At 46.1% G+C, this 23,033-nt stretch overlaps 1 protein-coding gene across 2 annotated transcripts in view; it reads left to right on the top strand.

Moving 5' to 3' along the window:
* The window catches only part of MAPK4 (mitogen-activated protein kinase 4), a 176,289-nt gene that overhangs the window by 141,746 nt on the left and 11,510 nt on the right, over window positions 1-23,033 (top strand). For both annotated transcript variants that reach the window (XM_033177713.1, XM_033177714.1), the window contains exon 3: window positions 20,096-20,240. In XM_033177713.1, the coding sequence (XP_033033604.1) occupies window positions 20,096-20,240 (145 nt within the window). The remainder of the gene's footprint in view (window positions 1-20,095; window positions 20,241-23,033) is intronic.

The raw sequence follows: 23,033 nt of genomic DNA, 5'->3' as shown, positions 1-23,033 counted from the left end.
CCAAGGGTCCCCAGGTAGCTTGGATGTGTCACCGGCCCAAGTGCTCCTATCAGCTGCTCCTTAGGGCCTTGGTTTTCCAGACTGACTTGTGGAATGGGCTTGTCAAGGCCTTCTTTACTCACTTCAATTAGAGAAGATCGCCCTTATTCCCTGTCACTCTAGGAAATACTGAGCTGTTGTAAGCCTACAAAATCATCTCCTTAGGCAACAATGATACCCTTTTCCCTCAAAGTGGCAGCTGATCATGGCTTTCATTCTACTGAAGGAATAATGAAGAAACCTAGCCCAGGACTAGATTACATTTCTCAGCCCTACCCCAAATACTCCTGTTATGACCATCGTTGATCAACATCAAATAAAATCAAATTGGGCTGCAATTCGACAAAGCTTCAGCGTATTAGGGCTTCTACTGAGTGACCAGGGGGCCTCTAGAACCAGAGGCATTCAAACAGCCCTAAATTATCAAGGAACATAACTAGAGACACAACAAAGACTCAAAACTATGGGAATACCATGAACTCCATGCTCATAAATATTCATTTATTAAATAAATACATATTTATCAAACATATCTAAGTATATCAAATAAATGTCCTTGTATTTTTTGTTAATTACATGAAACAAATTCTTAGAGAAATATATCATCAAATTGACTAAACAAGAAATAAAACACCTAAATAATGCAGTCACTACTAAAATTGAATCAGTAGCTAAAACTTCTCAGAAAGAAAACCTCATGTCCAATAGTGTTATCAACTTCAACCAGACTTTTAATTAACAAATAATAGAAAATAGAATAAAAGCTTCTACCTCCCTGCATTATAGCCTTGGTACCAAAACCAGACAAGTGTAATATGAAAAAGGAAAACTGCAGGCCAGTCTCACTTATGAGAATATATTTGCAAAGCCCTGAAAACAATATTGACAAACAAAATTCAGTAATATAGCCAAGCACAGTGGCTCACACCTGTAATCCCAGCACTTTGGGAGGACGAAGCAGGCAGATCAGCTGAGGCCAGGAGTTTGAGCCTGGCAAACATGGTAAAATCTTGTCTCTACTAAAAATACAAAAATTAGCTAGGTGTGGTGGTGCGCACCTGTAATCCCAGCTACCTGGGAGGCTGAGGCAGAAGAATCACTTGAACCCAAGAGGCAGAGGCTACAGTGAGCCAAGATCACGCCACTGCACTCCAGCCTGGGCAACAGAGCGAGACTCTGTCTCAAAAAAAAATAAAAATAAAAATTGAGTAATATATAAAATATATCCAAATTGAACTCATATAAGAAATGCAAAGTTGGTTTAACATTAGAAAAATATATTATTTTGACTTACCAGAACCAAATTAAAGGAGGAATAAAAGACCCCATGATCATCTCAGCAGAGGCAGAAAAAGCATTCTAGCAAATTCAGTCTCTGTGAATGATATAACTAGGAATAAAAGAACTACCCTCATCCAAAAAAAAATGGTTTCTACCAAAAACCTTCTACAGTATTATGTTTAACAATGAAATGTTAAAAGCTTTTTCTTTAAAACCAGGAACACATAAAGGTGTTCACTATTTCTCAGTGTGTCATTGCACTAGTGGTCCTAGCAAGCAAAATAAAATAAGGCTGTTGTTATTCACATATGATTTGATTGTTTAAATAAAACCCAACCAAATTAATGACTTAATAAAAAGACTTTAGCAATATTGCTAAATATAAGATCAATATACAAAAATCAATTTAATTTCTGTACACTGGGGGCTAAAAGCAAAAATCATAAATAGTATACCATTTATAATAGCAAGCAAATAATATTTGGCAATTTGTCAATTAAGTTCTGACTCAAAGTTAGGGCAAACTTAACTCTGGTTAACAGCAGTCCCACACAAGGGCGCTCTCACCTCAGTCAGATGCGACAAGCCCAGGGGTCCCTAGGTCACCTGCACATCTGACCCAAGAGCTACCAATTTGGAGATTCTCATCTTCCCTCAGATTTAATCGTTCACTTGACTGGTTCCCAGAACTCAGAAAAGCCCTGTATTTATTATTATAGTTTTATTACAAAGGATTCAAGTCAGGACCAGTCAAAAGAAGAGACCTAGAGGATGAGGTCCGGGAAGGTCCCAAATGTGAAGTTTCTGTGCTCTCAGGACATGTCACCTTCTTGGCACATGGGTATGTATCATCAACCAGGGAAGCTCACTTGAGCTTCAGTGCCCAGAGTTTTTGGGGGAGGGTAGGAGTTGGGTTTATTATCTAGGCGTGATTGATTGAATCATTGGCCACCTAACTGAACTCAACCTCCAGCCCCTCTCCACCCCTGGAAACTGGGCTGATATCATGTGGCTCAAAGCCCCAGCCCACTAATCACAGTCATCCCCATGCTGAAGCCATCTAGGGACCAACCATGAGTTGCCTCATTAGCATCTATGGTTCCAAGAGCCCACCATTAATAACAGACACTCCTACCACTCAGGCAATTCCAAGGGTTTAGAAGCTTCCTCCAGGAACTGGGAATAAAGACCAGCCAAATTCTTTATGTTATATCATATATATATCAGGCAGTTAGAAGTAAATCTAACAACAACAACAACAACAACAACAACAAAATACCTAGTCCCTCTTGACAAACTCTCCATATAAATACACTGGAATACTCTACAGCTGTGAAAGTGAACTAGCTACAGTGCACACATCAACTGTTGCATGTATTTCAGTTTTGCAAACCAAATTCACTGGCAGCGCTGTGTGATTAACAGTGACACAAACATTAGCACTCTTCTGTGAACCCATCTGCTGAGGGTGGGCAGGACCCACCAAGCAGGGTTGTGGAAAGCTGTGAAGCAGTTTTATCTTTATCTAAAGCAGGCAGACTTTATCTTCAGAGCCCATACCCACTTTCTGTGCCGCGTCTCCTCCTAGAGCCACACCTCCCTCCAAGTGTCTGGGATATTTGCATTCTCCTTCCTTCCTCAGCTCTTCAAAACCCTCTAGGATGCATTGCTAAGTGTGAAGGAGAAAATCCCTGCAGATTCTCTAGGCAGGAGTTGGGGGCTGGGGACAGGGAATTTGCTTCTCTAGCTATTCCACTCGAAGTTGCAACCGTGGGTTTTGGCCCTTGGTAAAGGAATTTAAGAGAGTAAGGTGACAAAGGAGGAAATCAAACCTTTTGTGGTGGCTGAAATTCTCACCAGCTTGTTTAGGTGAAGGACAGAAACACCTTTCAAAACCACGCCAGCTCCCCCTGCAGCCATGCCCCGCACGCGATCCCTCCTCTAAGGAATAGCCGGGGCCTCTTTGCAAACTCTCTGGGATGACCAGCCTCGAGATGATTTTCCTCCGCCTATTAGAACATGGCCCCTACCATGGATTACTTCAAAGAAGGTTCCTAGAATATGTTTCTGCTTTCCAAGCTTAAATTCTAACAAGACACCCCAACCCCCATCCTTACCCTCATCCTCCTTGGCCCTTATCCTCTTCTTTTGCCCAGTTTACTCTGGTCAGGGCCAGATTTACCGTGGAGTCCATGAAACTTAACCCCAAGGTCTCTCCTTTGCACATCCCTGACCAAGGCCCTGGGAGGGACCCTAACCTTGTGTTCACATGGTCATGTGTTTTTGTAATATTCACAAAGTAAGTTATTTTGAGAGCAATCTGTTAGCAAATGGGCTATTGCCATTCAGACTTTCCCTCCTGCTGGATGCCGCTTGCTTGGCTGGGCATTTGGGAGAGCTGACTTAGGGGAGGTTGCAGTGGGGATGCATTTAGTTTAGTGGGCTATGTTTACCTAGTTTGCACTTACTTCCGTATGTGCAGTTAGGTTATTGCCAGCATTGTGGTGTAGGAATAACTTCTAGAAATCCTGCTAAGGATTTCTAGAATCACTCACGTGGTCCTCATGCAAACAGGGCCCACCCTACAACTCATAACATGTGACTGCAACTAGGACATCATCAACAACTTGGTTAATGAGTGTCATTAATTCAAAGAGAATAGAAGTTGAGTCACAACATAAGAAAATTGGAAATGCCTCCCAAATCTTATAGGTCATGTACAAAAGAACACTAAATAGAATTATTTCCCAAATTTGAAAATCCAGAAAAGTTATAAGGTAAAAGAATTTATAAATATCAGCCAGCCATACTAGGCTGGGCATGGTGGCTCATGCCTGTAATCCCAACACTTTGGGAGGCCGTGGCAGGTGGATCGAATTGCTTGAGCTCAGGAGTTTGAGACCAGCCTGGGCAACATACTGAAACCCCGTCTCTACTAAAAATAGAAAAAAATAGCTGGGCATGGTGGTACATGCCTGTGTTCCCAGCTACTGGAAAGGCTGAGGTGGGAAGATTGCTTGAGCCCAGGAGGCAGAGGTTGCAGTGAGCCGAGATCACACCACTACACTCCAGCCTGGGTAATGGAGTGAAACTCTGTCTCAAAAAGATAAAAATAAATAAAAATCAACCATCCTAAAGTATCAACCACACTAGAAGAAAGACTTAGTTATCTCTTTAACTATCTAACTTTCAAAGACTGAGTTATCTTTCAAGCTGGGCATGATGGTGCATGCCTGTAGTCCCAGCTACTCAGGAGCCTGAGGTCAGAGGATCACTTGAGCCCAGAAGTTTGAATCTAGCCTGGGCAACATAGCAAGACCCTATCTCTTAAAAAAATAAAGAATAATATTACAAAACTGTCACAGAAGAGAAAATCAGAGATTATGCAGCATGTTTACATTTGCTACCTGCAGTTTGCCAAGCAGCTAATTAGTAAAAATGTTATTTTTATGAATTGTATGGTTTTTGTAGTATTTGCCAGCTTTTTGTAATTTTTAATTTGCTGCACTTCCTTTCCTGATTAAACATAAATATTCACTTTGATATGTAATTTTGTGTTCATGATTTTGTATTTTTAAGAGGCTCCCCAAACCAGGATCTACCCTGGCCCCTTTTCTGTTTCCTTCTTCATACAGTGACTGCCCCATCTTCCTGCCCTCATCTAGTGTTGACTGTGCCCTGGTTTCATGCTAGTCTTTGCAGTTGAACCAGCATACTTACTGCCCAGAGATGGAGCGTAAGCCCCTGAAGACAGTCCCCTGATTCAGAGTACCACAAACAGGGCTGGACCTACTGGAAACACTTTATAAAGGCCTGTTAAAAGAGCATCTGAAATGAGACTGTAATTATCTGGAACAGGTGACCCAGAGCTGCCTCCCAGCTTGTGGACACTTAAAAAGTGGTGTACCTGCCTGCAACTTGCAGGTTTTCCCAGAATAGAAGAGTTTCTGCAGAAAGGATGTGGTTCCCTATGAATAGTGTGATCCAAAAAGACCCTTCCCAAAGTCAGGGTCAGACAGGGTTATAGAGCCAAGAGTTGGATTTGGACCCTAACAGAAGCAACTCTGGAGACCCCTCTTGAGTTGATCTCAATGCCTTTCTGCTGTCCCCCTCCCCATGCTCACTCCCCTCCTCCATCCCTGCTGCCTGTACTTCTTCCCTGCCTGGCCAGCCTGGGCAGTGGTCTCAGTGCTACTTATCCAGCAGGCACCTCCTTCCTCCAGTAACCTGCACTCCCCACCTTGTCCAGCCTCCCTTTCCTAAACAAAACATCCCTGCTTTTCCTAGGGGCCAGAGCCTCTGTGGAGTGAAAGTAGCTGGCATTTCTAATGGCTTTTATAACATGCAGCCACCTGCCTTCAGTATCTTCCATCTGCAGGCATCGGGCACACCAAGAGGTCCCAGCACTCAGGGGCTCTCGGGATAAGTGGGGGAGGCAGTGCACCTCCACTCACACAGAGCATTCAGCAGGCGCCATGACATTAGTCTTGCTAACAGAAGACAGTGGGCTTAACAGGTCAGTATGTTTCCTCTCCCAGGTATGGAATTGATGTGTTGACAGGGACCTTACCCAGCATTCCTCACAGCCTGTCCTGAGAAAGACTGGTCGCCATGATGCACCTAGAAAAAAACGGATAAGTGGTAACAGAGGTTTGACAAGCGCTACATACTAAGTTCCCATATAGAAGATTCTGAGACTTTATAAATAAGCTTCATTGGTTGTTGCCAGCCTGTCCCAAGGGTGTTTGGGCACACATCCTATCTCCCCTTCTAGCTATTAACATCTTCGGATATGAATTCATTTCAGGAACTATTACCTTACTACCTTAACTAAAAACAGCGACTCTGTAGGTGAGACTTCCACACCAGACAGGCAGGTGGTCAAGTTCAGGAGGAGCAGGGCATCCCCAGTGTTCCGCAGGGAGCTACTTCCTGCCTACATTTAGGCTGGACCACCAGGAGCCTCCTCCTTCCCCACACCTGCCCTTTCCAGGTAGACCCTGTGACAGAGAGACTTAAAACTTCAGGTAAGCTCTCTAGGGCCCATTCCATTCTCTCCCACACCATCTGTATATTGAGTCTACCCGAAGACTCCAAAATCTGTCACGCCCTCCAGACCCATCTAAGTTCTACCTCATCCCACATCAGTAGAAAAAAGAAAGGCCAGGCACGGTGTCTCATGCCTGTAACCCTAACACTTTGGGAGGCAGAAAATACAAAAATTAGCCAGGCATGGTGGTGTGTGCCTGTAGTCCCAGCTACTTGGGAGGCCGGAGGATTGCTTGAACCCAGAACATCAAGCCACTGCACTTTAGCCTGGGTGACAAAGTGAGAGACCCTGTCTCCAAAAAAGAAGCAAGACAATGACATGTGTCTTTCTCTTATTTCTTTTAGTCTACTGATTGCGTCACAAGGGTTGTGTAGGATATTGTGAGGAATATTGGAGGATATTCCAGCCCCCAATATTTCAATGTAGGTTCTTTCTATTTTCCCTAAGTGTCAGCTAGTCTGAGAAATAAAGAGAAAGAGTACAAAGAGAGAAATTTTACAGTTGGGCCTCCAGGAGTGTCATCACATATTGGTAGGACCATGATGGTGACTCCGAGCTGCAAAACCAGCAAGTTTTTATTAGGGATTTCAAAAGGGGAGGGGTGGCTGGGCACAGTGGCTCACGCCTGTAATCCCAGCACTTTGGAAGGCCAAGGCAGGTGGATCACAAGGTCAGGAGATCGAGACCATCTTGGCTAAGATGGTGAAACCCCGTCTCTACTAAAAATACAAAAAATTAGCCAGGCATAGCGGCAGGTGCCTGTAGTCCCAGCTACTCGGGAGGCTGAGGCAGGAGAATGACATGATCCCGGGAGGTGGAGCTTGCAGTGAACCAAGATCACGCCACTGCACTCCAGCCTGGGTGACAGAGCGAGACGCCATCTCAGAAACAAAAGAAAAAAAAAGGGAGGGGTGTACAAATAGGGAGTGGATCACAGAGATCACATGCTTCAAAGGGCAATAAAAGATCGCAAGGCAGAGGGCAGAGCAAGATCACAAGGCAAGGGTGAAATTAGAATTACTGATGAGGGTCCATGTCCCGCCAGGCACTCATTGTCTTGATAAACATCTTAACAGGAAACAGGGTTCGAGAGTAGACAACTGGTCTGACTAGACTTTGGTAGGCTGGAATTTCCCAATCTTAGTAAGTCTGAGGGCACTACAGGAGACCAGGGCATATTTCATCCCTTATCTCAACCGCATACGACAAACATTCTCAGAGCAGATGTTTATAGACCTACCCCTGGGAATGCATTCCTTCCCCAGGGTTATCAATTATTAATATTCCTTGCTGGGAAAAGAATTCAGTGATATTTCTCCTACTCACAAGTCAGTCTATAGGCTCCCTGCAAGAAAAAAACGTGGCTCTATTCTGCCCGACCCCACAGGCAGTCAGACCTTATGGTTATCTCCCTTGTTCCCTGAAAATCGCTGTTATTCTGTTCTTTTTCAGGGTGCACTGATTTCATATTGTTCAAACACATGTTTTACAATTTGTACAGTTAACACAATCATCACAGGGTCCTGAGGTGACATGCATCCTCAGCTTACGAAGATGACGGGATTAAGAGATTAAAGACAGGCATAAGAAATTATAAGAGTATTGACTGGGGAAGTGATAAATGTCTATGAAATCTTCACAATTTATATTCAGAGATTACAGTAAAGACAGGCATAAGAAATTATAAAAGTATTAATTTTGGGAACTAATAAATGTCCATGAAATGTTCACAATTTATGTTCTTCTGCTGTGGCTTCAGCCTGTCCCTCCGTTCAGGGTCCCTGACTTCCCGCAACAGTTGTGGGTCACATTCCAGAGCCTTCTGAGAAGGGAGAAGTCAGGGAAGTTCCTTTTGTTCTTCTGAGTGTTCTCTGCAAGTCAAACTGGGGAAAGTTCCAGTTCTGTGGGGTGGGAGCAGCTGTGAAGAGGCTGGCATCGGAGGGGAACTTTGGGGCCTGGAGGCCTAATGGAGGACTGTGATGTTGGACTATGCTGTGTCATTATCCTCCCTGCCTCTGCATCCTCTTCTGTGGAGCAGGGACAATGACAGCAGCCACCCTGGGAGAGCATCATGATGACCAAATGGAAGGAGACAGAGGGTGAGGAGCACCCCTAGCGCATGGTCAGCACCTGGCAGGTGGCCATTATTATTACCCATTTCTCAAAAGTGCTTTTGGACTCACATTTTCTTTCTTTCTTTTTGAGGGTAGAGGTGCGGAGGGGTGCAATAAAGCTCTGAGTCTGACCTCCAGGTTGGTCCCAGGCAAGATTAACAGCGTGAGGGGTCTGGTTTCCACACAGTAGCACAAAGAGCATGTTCAATAGAAAGCGGGACCCATTCCCCACATGGCAGAGGGCTAGACTTAGGCACAGACATTACCTTTGCCCTGAGATTTTTACATGGCAATTAAACTTCAAACTAATTTTCTCCTGACTGGTGCTCAGTTCCTGAATTTCATGGGCATATCAATCATTCCTTTAGCTCAACGTTTTTACTCCATTCATTCACCTGATTGTAAGTGAGCACCTATCCTGTACAGGGGTGCATGGCAGACAGAGGGGAAACAACTGGCTCTTGCCTTCAGGAGCCCTCACTGCTGCCCCTGCTATAGAGTGATGAAGGGGTCCAGGATGCCGTGTGAACACAAAGCTTTGCCAGTTAAGCTAGAGGGAGAGTCCTGCAGTAATATCCCCAAATGTAAAATGAAAAATAAACACTTACCGGCCAGGCGCAGTGGCTCAAGCCTGTAATCCCAGCACTTCGGGAGGCCGAGACGGGCGAATCACGAGGTCAGGAGATCGAGACCATCCTGGCTAACACGGTGAAACCCCGTCTCTACTAAAAAATACAAAAAACTAGCCGGGCGAGGTGGAGGGCGCCTGTAGTCCCAGCTACTCAGGAGGCTGAGGCAGGAGAATGGCATAAACCCGGGAGGCGGAGCTTGCAGTGAGCTGAGATCCGGCACTGCACTCCAGCCTGGGCGACAGAGCCAGACTCCGTCTCAAAAAAAAAAAAAAAAAAAAAACACTTACCTTCAACAGGGTTCTCAGGAGGTGAGCTGAGCTACTGCTGGCAAAATCCCTTGTACAGAGTGGATGTCAACAAATATGCCCTCTGCTCTCTAATATGCTCTCAGTTGTATACCTGGATATTAATAAGGGAGCTGAGAGGAAAGTTTGCTAGGAAGGAGAAGAAAGGTTCCACCCTCCTCAGGGGAAGAGGTAGGGGACAGAAAGGGGAGGCCTGGGACTCGCAGACAAACGTCTCATTTCTTCTACCACATGGTCACATGGCTCACCCCTTGACTCCGGTCTCTGCTCAAACGTCCCCTCATACGAGAGGCCTTTCCGGACCACCCACCCCATCACTCTCTATCTCCTTACCCTGCTTTATTTCCATTCCTTGCATTTATCTCTACTAGACATATCATACATTTGTTTGTTAAGCTTTCTTTCCATCCAAAGTGTGCCCTCCATGATTACAGGGACTTTGTTTTGCTCACTGCTGGGATCAGATCTCAGCTCTGCCAATTATTAGTTAATTTGATCTTGCTCAGGTTAGCCCCATCTCTCTACTGGTTTCACAGGATCAGTTTGATAATTAAATGCACTATTAATAAAGCAGTACTTGGCACGGTGCCTGGCACTTCATAATTTCTCAATAAACGATAGCTGTTACTATGATCAGTGATTTTTCAGTAAATTTTTACTTCCTATGGTTCAGCCATCTGGGGAAAACCTCTGTGGCTACTCAAGGATTTATCTCATCCTGAGGGGAGGTAGAAATAGAAACCTGTACTCATTCAGGAACCATGAAAATACTACTTACCTTTCCAAAGCAGGTGAGCTCAAGACCTCTAGGGATGCTGCCCCCGCTCCCCACCCCCTCCCCCGCCATTCTGATGTGATTGGCATAGCAGGGGACCTGAACGTCAGGATTTTTTTTTAAGTTCCCCAGGTGCTTCCAGCCTGTAGCAGGTCTGAGAGTCACTGCTCTAGGGTACCACCAGATTTCCCCTTGAAAGCCAGCATGACAGATGTCTATTTGTGGTTTGACAGTTAATGCATCTTACTAAAAGAAGCCATTTGCACACATGCTGGCCTATTAAAAATTAATCACTTTGGCCTAGCAGGGCTCCTCACTTAAAGATTACTGTTGATTGTCATGCAGCACCCCAGGATGCTAATATCCCACACAGGAGAACTTGTAGCCCCTCCAGCAGCAGAAAAAGATAAGGAAACTGAGGCAGAAGCAGCTCAACCAAATCATCCCTTCACCCACCTCTCTACCCAGCCCAGCCACTGGTCCTGGTGAGGATGGTAGTAATGGATCTGCCAGTCCTGGTACATCACTGAACAAACAGAACATGTTATCCTGTCTTTGAACTGTAATAGGATTCAGAGTTCATGATTTGGACCCCATGAGGATAATGTTGAAAGCTTTTATCAGATGGTGAGCTCTAGTTGAATTAGAAGACAACCACATTTCACCAAAGTGCTTTTTAAAAAGAAGCCCAACTCCATTGCTCCCACTTTCCTGCTGTTTAAAAGTATGGAGAAGTACGTTATGCTAAGTGAAATAAGCCAGATGCGAAAGGACAAAGCCTGTATGATTCTGCTTCTGTGAGGTCCCTAGAGCCATCAAACCCATACAGATAGAAAGTAGCATGGTGGTTGCTAGAGGCAGGGGGCAAGAACAATGGGGAGTCATTGTTTAAGGGAGACAGACTTTCAGTTTTGCAAGATGAAAAGAGTTCTTGGCTGGGTACAGTGGCTCATGCCTGTAATCCCAGCACTTTGGGAGGCTGAGGAGGCAGACAGATCACTTGAGCTCAGGAGTTCAAGAGCAGCCTCAGCAAAATGGCAAAACCCCATCTCTACAAAAAATACAAAAATTAGCAAGGCGTGGTGGCGTGCACCTGTGGTCCCAATCACTCTTGGGGGTTAAAGCCCGAGGATCACTTGCACTTGTGAGTCTCACTGGGAGACTGCAGTGAGTCATGATCACGCCACTGCACTCCAGGCTGGGCAACAGAGTGAACCTCTGTCGCAAAAAAAAAAAAAAAGTTCTGGAGATGGATGGTGGCGATGGTTGTACAGCATCGTGAATGTGCTTAATGCCACTGAACTGTATGCTTAACGGTTGAAATGGTGAACTTTATGGTATGTGTATTTTATCACAATTAAATTTTTTATGGCAATTTTATTATAACTTTTTTAAAGTAAAAGGAAGTGACCACACAGGGCCTGGAGTGTCCAACAAGGGCCTGCAGGCCTATAGGAATTTATATGAGCTTTTGGTTGATTTCCATGGAAACCTGGGAAGAGATGGTGAATTTCAGGATCTGTCCAGGATCCCCCAGAGGGTGGAGTGGGGAAGGGGCAGCCCTGAAAGGGGATCAGCAGATTTCGCATTTAGGGCATCTTAGAAGTTTATGAAAATCCAGTGCAGCTGATGTAGCCATTCTATTTCTTCACCCACGTTTACTTTAGCTGCATAATAGAACGTGCCAGATGAGTTATCAGTGATTGCGATGTGAGCCAGGCTTTGTGATGTGTTCCCTCGCTCCATTTGAGAGAGTCCCTGCTGCATGCTTTCCTGGAAATGAGTTTAATGGAATGAATTTGCTGTTTGGCTGTGGTATTATTCCTCTTTAAAAAGGTTTCTCACGTGCCTCATATGTACATTGGCACAAATAAGAATTATGCCTTCAGAGGGAGATGACTACAGAAGAGAGGCTGTATATGTCTGCTTCAGTGGGACCTCTGGGAGGATATTGTTCTTCTAAATGATCTCTTGATGAGTGTCTGTAACTCAAAGAATTAACCCCTATTTTGTAGGTCAGTCTGCTGCTCGGTTTGAGAAATCTGCCTGGCCTGTAAGTAAAGCAAATCATAATTTCTTAGGGCAGGCCAGTATCATAAAGACCATCTAGGGACTTCCTAGTCCAAGTGTGGTCATCTGAACTGCAACGTCAGCATCACCTTGTTTAGACTGAGAAATGGAATCTGCGCTTTACCAGTCAAGGTCCTCAAGGGATCTGAGAGCACCCCAAAGTTTAAGAAGCCAAGCGTTAGGGCCTCCACCAGGAAGATGGTTTTGGCACATCTCTCCACGAGACTGTTCTGTGCTTGGACCCTCTGCTTGTCTAGATAGCCCAGGCCCCCACGGACAACCCTGGCAGCCTTGGAGGTCTCTCTTATGTGCGAGGCAGTGGAGCCCTCTATTCAGATCAAAGGAGTTACATCTGCACAGCCTGGGGTTGAATTCCAGCTGTGCCGCTTATAGCCTGTGTGAGTACGGACAGGCTGCTTACCCTCTCTGTGCCTCAGTTTCCTCCCTGTAAAAATAACTATGACAGTCCCTACCTCATGGGATTGCTGTGAGGATGAAATGAGTGAATCCATATAAAGCAGATAAAACAGTCTGAGGAGCTCAATAAATGTTAGCTGGTATTATCATGTCACATAGATTTCTGTCTCACACATTGGCTCTCAGCTGTCCCCAGAGCCTCAGAGAACAAGCTTAGCTCCTCTTCTACATGACAGCCTTGCAAATGTCTACAGGCAGCTCTCACGCCCACCCCTTCCATGTCCTCCAGACTAAAATTGCCCAGTTCTTGTAAGACAGGCCTTTGATTTCCACTGCTCCTCCACCAGGAGGGCTCCTGGGAACCCAGTCCCCTGAAAGAATCACAGTCTCCCTGCCACAGCCTCACTTTTCCCCCAAGCTAAGTTTTTCCTCTTCCAAGGAAGTGCAGTGCCAGGGGCCTTCCTGAGGCCTTCCTGAGTCCACTAATCCCCTGCTCTCCAGACTGCCCCGGGAACTGGGGAAAGCATGATAGGGGTAGAGAGGGAGCACAGAGCCTGCAGCCTCCTTGCTCCACCAGTACCCCCCTGCTAGTAAGACTTGCAAAGACCCCACTACAGGCACAGGCCCGCCCAGGCTAATTAGAAAAGCAAAGACACACGTGGCCCTTCTGCAACCTATGCTGAAACGCCTTCCGCACTGGGAGGGGGCATTCGCCTCCCCTGGGGAGCTCATTCAACATGGAGATTGGAGGACTCCAAGTCGGCAGCTCCGAGTGGTCTGCACATTCACAGGCACTTCTCTTGAAGTACTTGTGAATTCACAAGCATGTCACTGACGATGGGGGAAGGCCTGGCAGTATGCAAGTGATGAGTGCAGGAGCCAGACACCCCTGACCACTTCCCAGTTACAGTACCTTGAACCAATCATTTTACTACTCTGTGAAGGGCCTGCATCACATTCATGTAAAATACTAACACAGTGCTGGGCACAGGGTAAGTCCCACAGAAATGTTGACCATGATTACTTCCTGGTCCTTGCATTTTTTTCATATTAACATTTCATCTCGCTAACCATGTGAAATGCTCTTTAAAGACAAGGGATGAGTGGCCGGGCGCGGTGGCTCAAGCCTGTAATCCCAGCACTTTGGGAGGCCGAGACGGGCGGATCACAAGGTCAGGAGATCGAGACCATCCTGGCTAACACAGTGAAACCCCGTCTCTACTAAAAAAATACAAAAAACTAGCCGGGCGAGGTGGCGGGCGCCTGTAGTCCCAGCTACTTGGGAGGCTGAGGCAGGAGAATGGCGTAAACCCGGGAGGCGGAGCTTACAGTGAGCTGAGATCCAGCCACTGCACTCCAGCCTGAGCGACAGAGTGAGACTCCGTCTCAACAACAACAACAAAAAAAGACAAGGGATGATCTTAATCGTTTTCCCATCCTTCACACAGGGACACACACGTTAGGCTCCCAGGACACGTTGCAGAAACTTCTGGTTGGGGAGGCAAGGCTGTCAGAAACTCTCATCATCCTAGCCTGGAAACAGGGGCAGCCCTAAACATTGCTTCAGCATGAAAGGAAAAGCGACCCTTCCCACCCTGTCCTCACCTCCCAGAGCTAAAGTTGACTGGGGTTTTATTCTTGGAGAATGTTGTCTCATTTAAATTCACCATACCATACCAGGCCAGGTGCGGTGGCTCACGACTGTAATCCCAGCACTTTGGAAGACAGGTGGGAGGATCCCTTGAGCTCAGGAGTTCGATACCAGCCTTGTCAACATGGCAAAACACTGTCTCTACAAAAAATACAAAAATTAGCCAAGTATGGTGGCATGTGCCTGTAGTCTCAGCTACTTGGGAGGCTGAGGTGGGAGGATCGCTTGAACCCGGGAGGCAGAGGTTGCAGAGAGCCGAGATGGCACCACTGCACTCCAGCCTGGGCAAAAGAGGGAGACCCTATCTCAAATAAGTAAATAAATAGGCTGGGCACGGTGGCTCACACCTGTAATCCCAGCACTTTGGGAGGCCGAGGCAGGCGGATCACGAGGTCAGGAGATTGGGACCAGGCCTGGCTAACACAGTGAAACCCCACATCTACTAAAAACACAAAAAAAGTTAGCTAGGTGTGGTGGTGGGCACCTGTAGTCCCAGCTACTCGGGAGGCTGAGGCAGTAGAATGGCATGAACCCGGGAGGTGGAGCTTGCAGGAGCCGAGATCATACCACTACACTCCAGCCTGGGTGACAGAGCGAGACTCTGTCTCTAAATAAATAAATTAATTAATTCATCATACCCGTGAGGGATTAGTAGGCACATTACCATTAAAGGGTGTAGTAGAAAGTTTATTGGATTGTGCCTTCTCCCCCAACCTTCCAACTCCCACATGCAAGAGATCAGGCAGTGGGGGCACAGCAAGGACAGGCACAGGAGACTTGGCTCCAGATCAGAACTAGTGCCCACCCAGGATGGGCTCGCTGGAGCAGCTCAGAGTGCCTCCCCTTCTGGAGTGACTTTGATCCAGGCTGTTCTAAATTCCCCAGCCGGCAGCTGGGATGGAGGGCTGCTTCCCTGTCCCCTCTGCAAAGAGAATGCTTAGAGCTTTAATTATACCTTCTCTCTAGATCCTTCAGGGGCCCCTAATTATGCTCTTCACAGGGCAGCTGCTGCTAGATTATTTCCCAAACACCTTTGAAGCTTTCAAAGTCAAAGCCTCCCATGGGCTGTATGTGACTCTAAAGGGACAGCAAAATGGGTAGATGGGAGCAATAGCTGATGAAGGCCCCAAGGCCCCTTAAAAGGGTCTAGAAAGGAAACCATGTTCATCTGCCTCCCAGTGGGAACAAGGTGGTAGGAGGAAAGAGATGACTAGGAAGGGGCCACTCCTGTCTTGTTCTTGTGCTCTGAGTGGTGGTCACAGAGAACTGTGGGAGTGTGCACTTCATGTCTTCTCAGAGCAGTGATGTCGCAAAGCCTCACACCAGAGGCTGGCCCCAGCTGGCCTGCAACAACCGCATGCAGATGCACCCGCTTGTGCACCGAGTGTGCCTGCTGCCCTGCCCACTGCCTCCTTGGCCACCCTGTGCATGGGCATGCCCTGCCTGGGGAGACCAGGTCTGATCACAGAGACGTGTTCCTCTCTACATCCAAATGGAGCTGAAATTATCCTCGCCCCGCAGGCTTGGGCAGAAGGCTATTTGAAGATTTTTTTTGATCCAATATACTTATTGATTTATGAGCTCTTTTAATAAAATTGGGTCTCCACTTCTGGGTACTCTTTAAAGATTTTTTTTTTTTTTAGAAAATTATCCCTAATTTCACCCCATTCACTTGACTGAAACTCCTCTCTTGAATTCTGATCACCAGTACCATGTTGTGGGGCCCAGAGCCTCTCCCATTCAGATACCCAGGGCTCAGCTCAGCGGACAGCAGGACCCTGGTCCACTGTTTCTTCCCCCAGACCTGAGAATGGAACTTCCCATATATTCCAATCTCCCCTTCCTGGGACTTCTCTTGCACCAGCTTGGCAGAAGACACTGCACCTTCCCAAATTCTTCTCAGCCCTGTGGCTTCTGAAACATATCAACAAATCCCCTTTAAGGGTCGGGTGCAGTGGCTCATGCCTATAATCCCAGCACTTCGAAAGGCCGAGGCGGGCAGACTGTGTGAGCTCAGGAGTTTGAGACTAGCTTGGGCAACATGACGAAACCCCATCTCTACAAAACATACAGCAATTAACTGGGTGTGTTGGTGTGCACCTGTGGTCCCAGCTCCTTGGGAGGCTGAGGTGGGAGGATCCCTTGAGCCTGGGAGGCAGAGGTTGTAGTGAGTCACCGTTGCGCCACTGCATGCTAGCCTGGGCGACAACACGAGAACCTGTCTCAAAGAAAACAAAAACAAACAAAAAATCCTTTTTATGTTTTTTTAAAGAGTGTGAAGAACAAGTAAGCATAGGAAGATAGCTAGTAAAAAATTCAGTAGGTTCTCACAAAGAGATACCATCTCATACCAGTTAGAATGGCAATCATTAAAAAGTCAGGAAACAACAGGTGCTGGAGAGGATGTGGAGAAATAAGAACACTTTTACACTGTTGGTGGGACTGTAAACTAGTTCAACCATTGTGGAAGACAGTGTGGTGATTCCTCAAGGATCTAGAACTAGAAATACCATTTGACCCAGCCATCCCATTACTGGGTATATACCCAAAGGATTATAAATCATGCTACTATAAAGACACATGCACACGTATATTTATTGCGGCACTATTCACAATAGCAAAGACATGGAACCAACCCATATGTCCACCAATGATAGACTGGATTAAGAAAATGTGGCCCATATACACCATGGAATACTATGCAGCCATAAAAAAGGATGAGTCTGTGTCCTTCGTAGGGACATGGATGAAGCTGGAAAGCATCATTCTCAGCAAACTATCACAAGGACAGAAAACCAAACACCTCATGTTCTCACTCATAGGTGGGAATTGAACAATGAGAACACTTGGACACAGAAAGGGGAATATCACACACTGGGGCCTGTTGTGGGGTGGGGAGAGGGGGGAGAGATAGCATTAGGAGATATACCTAATGTAAATGACGAGTTAATGGGCGCAGCACACCAACATGGCACATGTATACATATGTAACAAACCTGCATGTTGTACACACATACCCTAGAACTTAAAGTATAATAATAATAAAAAATTCAGCAGGTTCTTGTTTTTTCATTAAAGAAAAAAAAAGAAAGAAAGAAAAAAAGGAATAGCTGGAGAGCAACTTTCTTAGCTCCTGTCATGACCTGGTGCATAATTCTTACCCAAGGGCAGCCTTACTCATGTCAACATCTTTCTTTTACTTTCAGGGCAAGTGTTTGAGAAGAAAGCTCCCTGTCCCTATTTTTCTTTAGCCCTAGACTCTGAGGAGAGGCAGATGTCAATTCCAGACCATTCTGTTTCATAAAAGACTGTGCATTTACATATCAGAGAAAACTCCCCTGAAGCTACCTCCCCACTGGGTACTCTTGCTTTAGTCTTTCCCTGACAGTCTCACCCTCTGACTGAAAATAAAACCAGACTATTGTTTTAGAACCCACCCACCCAGAAATGAACATCTATAGATAGTATTTGGCTTGTTCCTGTAACTTTTAGAATTGAACTTAAATTCCTAACAGTCTACTGTACACACACCATGGATGAGTCTCAGATGCAATGTGCTAAGTGAAGGAATTCAGACTCAAAAGGCTACATACTGTCATTCCATTTATACAGAAGGTAAAACTAAAGAGACAGAAAAGAGCAGTTGCTAGGGGCTGGGACTAGGGGTGACCAGAAGAAGGCATTAGGGAATTGTTTGAGATGATGGAATTGTTACGTATCTTGATTGTGATGGTGGTCACATGACTCTATGCTTTTGTCAAAACTCATAGAACTGGTGAACTTTACCCTATGTAAATTGTACCTCAATAAACTTGACTTTTAAAGCAATGAAACTCTTTTTTTTTTTTTTTTTTTTTGAGACGGAGTCTCGCTCTGTCGCCCAGGCTGGAGTGCAGTGGCCGGATCTCAGCTCACTGCAAGCTCCGCCTCCCGGGTTTACGCCATTCTCCTGCCTCAGCCTCCCGAGTAGCTGGGACTACAGCAATTAAACTCTTATAAAAATTACATGGGCCAATCCTTTTTTGGAACAAGATAAGGCATAAGTGGCTATCAACTTACGTAAACTCCATACCCACCTTGGAAAGTGGAACCTGGACCACCTTGTAGTCAAGTGTATAAAAGAAGAGGATCAGTGGACCCTGCAGAAGGTGCCTAAATTTGGGAGGAGGTTCAGACCATATGAGATGTTCCTTTTTCATTCAGTCGTTCAACAGTTCAGCAGTGTTTATTTATTGAACACTTCTTAGGAAGCCCGGGGCTGGGCAATGCCCAGTAGCTGTGGTCCTTGGAGGGGTGGGGATGCAAAGAAGTAAAAAAACACCAACAAAACAAGGAAGCTTCTGAGAGGAAGCCGGCCTGAGCATTCAGCCGGTAGCGCAATGAGTATGAGGATATCCCTCATGGAAGGTACACAGGCAAATGCGCAAAGGACAGAAGAAAAGGGCATATCCTACAAATTCTAAGGAGTTCATGTTGGTGAGAGTATTGAGGCCAGGGCATGGGATGCTCTAGTCATTTCCAGCTGAAAGGTATCTTCTGCTTTTCCTCTTTCCTTCTACCAATTTGAGGCTCTACTCGGAGGAAATATGTGCCACAGAGGGGAGGAAACTGCTGTCCTCATTCAGGGCTTTCCACAGGTTTTAGACATTTAATAAATCTTTGCTGAACAAATGAAAGGATTTCAGATTAATGGGTCAAAAGCTCCTGGGTCCTAGGCTTCTTAGCTTTTCGTCTGCTTTAACCTGAGCCTGTGATGCGATACTTCCGCATCTGTAGAAAGGAAAGTGCAGATGCTAAACTGTGAACTAAAAGACCATCCTTGGAATCTCCCATTGGATCTCCTTGGTCCTAACTGTCACGCCTTAACCCCCAATGGATCTATACATTTTTTTTTCTTACTTTAGAAAGACTGTACTAGGGAATTCAAATGGGCATTGCCTAGATGTCACTCTTGGCCCAGTTTTCTGAATTATGTAGAAAACAATTTCTAAATTCCCTGGGTATATTTTCCTAAATCATATATGGGTATATGTCCTCACTATATACCATAAGAAGGGAGTCCATCTCAGACTATGAATCACTGAGCCGTGGGCAAAATCAGCTAGAACATTTATCCCCCCAAAAGACACTAGGTCAAACTCCCAGAATCTCATGGACCAATGAAAGCTGTGTCCACTTTGTTGTTCAGGGCTGATTCCACATAGCATTTTCCTGCATCCATTATGAAGGTGGCCTTATCTGTTCTCAGCCAGGAGCCTCATGCCTGGCTTTGTGGCAGCATTAATTCTAATCTTCAGTGTCAAAGCAACCAGCTTGAGTTCAAGCATATGGCTACTTCTGAGATTCATCCACTAGATAAAGAAAATGCCAGTGTCTCATGGTTACTCTGTTGCTGGCAGTGATAAACTTGAGCAGGGCTCCTGTTCACCCATCTTCTTACTAAACGAGGGCAGAGTTACACCAAGTTGGGGTGGGAAATCATTTCTTCTAAAATATTGATAACCTGAATTCCTTTCTACAAAGGAGAACCCTCAGATCTCATAAGATTCTCTCACCAAAACATTTGAACCCCACAAACCAGGCCCAATCCCTCTAACTAGACCTCTATTCACTCATGCTCCTTCAAGATCAATGGGAAAGGAGCAAGAATGAAAGGGACCCTGAAAGAGGTCTGTTTCATGGGAGGAGAAACTGGAAGAGGTGTGGGAGGAAGGGTATCCAAAAATGACTGATCAGTGGGACCAGAAATTTTGCCTTTCAGGGTTATCTGTCAGAAGGGTTGGTAACAAAGTGGTACCGCTCCCCACGACTGCTCCTCTCCCCCAATAACTACACCAAAGCCATCGACATGTGGGCCGCCGGCTGCATCCTGGCTGAGATGCTTACGGGGAGAATGCTCTTTGCTGGTGAGTTGCTAACTATGCCACCTTCCTTCTCATCTGGTGTCGTTCCATAGAAAGGGAAACTGAGGGCAAAACACTTGCAATCACAAAACATGCTCATCTTTTGCTGAAATTACTTCTGTGGCTTTTATGACACTATTTGGAGGCACCCTATTATATTGTCAGGCAAAAATACCAGAGAGGCTAATAATCGCCTTTTGAGCACAGAAGTTTTTGCAATCAAATAACTACTTTGCTATGACCTAAATGCTTGTGTTCCCCTAACATTCACGTGTTGAAATCCTAACCCCCAAGGTGATACTATTAGGAGGTGGAGCCTTTGGAAGGTGATTAGGTCATGAAGATGGAGCCCTCATGAATGGGATTAGTGCCCTTGTAAAAGAGGCCCGAGGGAGCTTGTTTGCCCCTTCCACTGTGTAAGGACACACTGAGACGGCATCATCTGTGAGGAATGGGCCTCTCACCAGAAACCGAATCTGCCAGCTCCTTAATCTTGAATTTTCCAGCCTCTATAACTGTGAGAAATAAATGTTGTTTATATGCCACCTAGTCTATGGTACTTTGTTATGGCAGCCTGAATGGACTTAGACACATTTCTATTTAAACATCTTGAGACTGATGGCTGCAAACACATCCACCCTACATTTTTAGCCCCTTCCTCCTCCCTCCCTGCCACTGTTTCCTGTCCTTTGGCCACACCAAGTGACCTACTGTTTTCCTAATCTATCATTTTTTGTTCACCTTGGCACAAAGACCCCCTTCTCTGCTTAGAAAACTCCTATTGAACCTTCAAAACCCAGCTTATGTCTTGTCCTCCATGATGTCTCTCCTAACTCCCCAGGGCATGAGTCATCCTTCTTGGTGCTCCCATTGCACTTCATACTCATTCTCACTCTCTCCCTCTTTGCATGGAGGAACACTTGCTCTCTTCACTCCGTCTCTTCCATTCTCTCCTCACTGCAGTGTGGCTTACTCCCCCTCCATCTGTCTGAAGCTGTTCCCACCCAAACTGCCATGTTCTTAATCCAGGGAATGCATTTCAGCCTCATCCTGTAGCAGTAGTCAGCGACGATCATCACCTCCTTCTTGAAACCCTCTGCTCCCTGGGTCTCCTCCTCCCTTTCTGGCAAGTCCCCCTCAGTTGCTTCTCACCTGCCATGAGCTCTACTTCCTCTGCACTGTGTCCCTCAACCCTTCCCAAGTTTCCACCCTCAGCCCTAAATGCTGCTGTCACTTACTCAAAGAATTTTCATCCACCCCCCGTTTCAGGATGGGAAAATGAGCTCAGAGAAGAAGTGGCAAATGGTGGCCTTTCTAAGGGAACACTGGCAGGACTTTAAGCCATGTCTGAATAGCTAAGAAAGTCTTTATTTTGTTTTGTTTTTGTTTTGAGACAGAGCCTCGCGCTGTCTCCCAGGCTGGAGTGCAAAGGCATGATCTTGCACCTGTAATCCCAGCTACTTGGGAGGCTGAGGCAGGGGAACTGCTTGAACCAGGAAGGTGGAGGTTCCATTGAGCCGAGGTCGTGCCACTGCTCTCCAGCCTGGGCGGCAGAGCGAGACTCCATCTCAGAACAAAACAAACAAACAAAGAAAATGAAAAAGGTAAAATAAAAACAATGGCAGGAAAGTCAGATGAAGCTGAAGTCAGGGTTTATGTCCAAGCATTTAGGCCCTGAGTATAAATGTCTTCATTTGCCCCCTGGACTCTCAGGAGCCCCTACAGTTTTCCCTCTGGTGGATTTTGTGCTTTGGGTGGATCCTTGACCATGTGCTGGAGATACAGACTAAGTAAGACATAGTCTCTGTCCTCAAAAATCTGATGGTTCAGTGGGGGACACAAAAGAGCAAAAACAAAAAAACAATACACAGTGAACCCATCTGTGCCCAGGGTGAACCATCCTGCTATCTTTTTGTTCCAACTGAAATTGCACAGACCTCCCAGTTCCATATTTTCCAGCCAATTCAAGGCAGGGGAGAAAGGGGGAACAGGTGGGAGGGAGGTCTCACCCTGGACTCTGACTCAAAGATTCTTCCCACTCCAGCCATAGCCCCTAAACCCTGGATGGCTCAATATCCCTGGCCCTGTAACCACGATCTGGGTCACAGGTGCCTGGCTGCCTCCGTTCTCCTGGCCTTGAGCCCTCAGCTCACAGGGCTCTGCTCCAGCTGCCCTTCCATCAGGCTGACAACCTTCAGGCCAGACGGAGAAGAGCTAGGCTTCTCCGTGCCACAGCAGGCAGGTGACTCACTGAGAGCCCAGACGAGGCTGTATAATCCACAGTCTACTGGCTTCTCATCTTCAGGCTCACTGTCTGTGGTCACGAGATGTTTGCAGTCGCTTTCAGGTTCTCACGCAGAAGTGTCCAATGAAGAAAGGTAGGGAGGGGTCAGCCAAGGCAGCAAGACAGCTCTCCTCACATTTCTCTCTTACCAGGGAGGAACATCTTCCCCGGAAGTCCTTCCAGGAGATTCCTGTCCCTGTTTGATTGAATCAACATGGCCTCCCCTTGTAAGAGAGGCAGGGAAGGCAACAGCTGGTGTGACATGGAAAGGACCTTTTCAGTAGGAAAGGGACATCAACCATAGTATCCTCCTCCATGCTTCACACCTTCTCCCATTTTCAGTGGTGGCTTAGTAGACTCAGTGTTAAGATGCCTCTCCCAAGTGACATCTGTCACAAAGAATCACTCAGGGATGATTAGGACATAAATCTCCAAGGTGGAATTATTTCATCAGCCTCTCTCAAAGTCGCTTTTCCCCACTCCTAGAAGCAAAGGAAGTCAAGAGCTATTAA

Source organism: Trachypithecus francoisi, unplaced genomic scaffold (assembly GCF_009764315.1).
Source record: "Trachypithecus francoisi isolate TF-2019V2 unplaced genomic scaffold, Tfra_2.0 Lachesis_group19, whole genome shotgun sequence".
In the NCBI taxonomy this organism is placed as follows: Eukaryota; Metazoa; Chordata; class Mammalia; order Primates; family Cercopithecidae; genus Trachypithecus; species Trachypithecus francoisi.
Note: the sequence above shows the minus strand (reverse complement) of the source record. Positions and strands in the feature narration are given on the sequence as shown.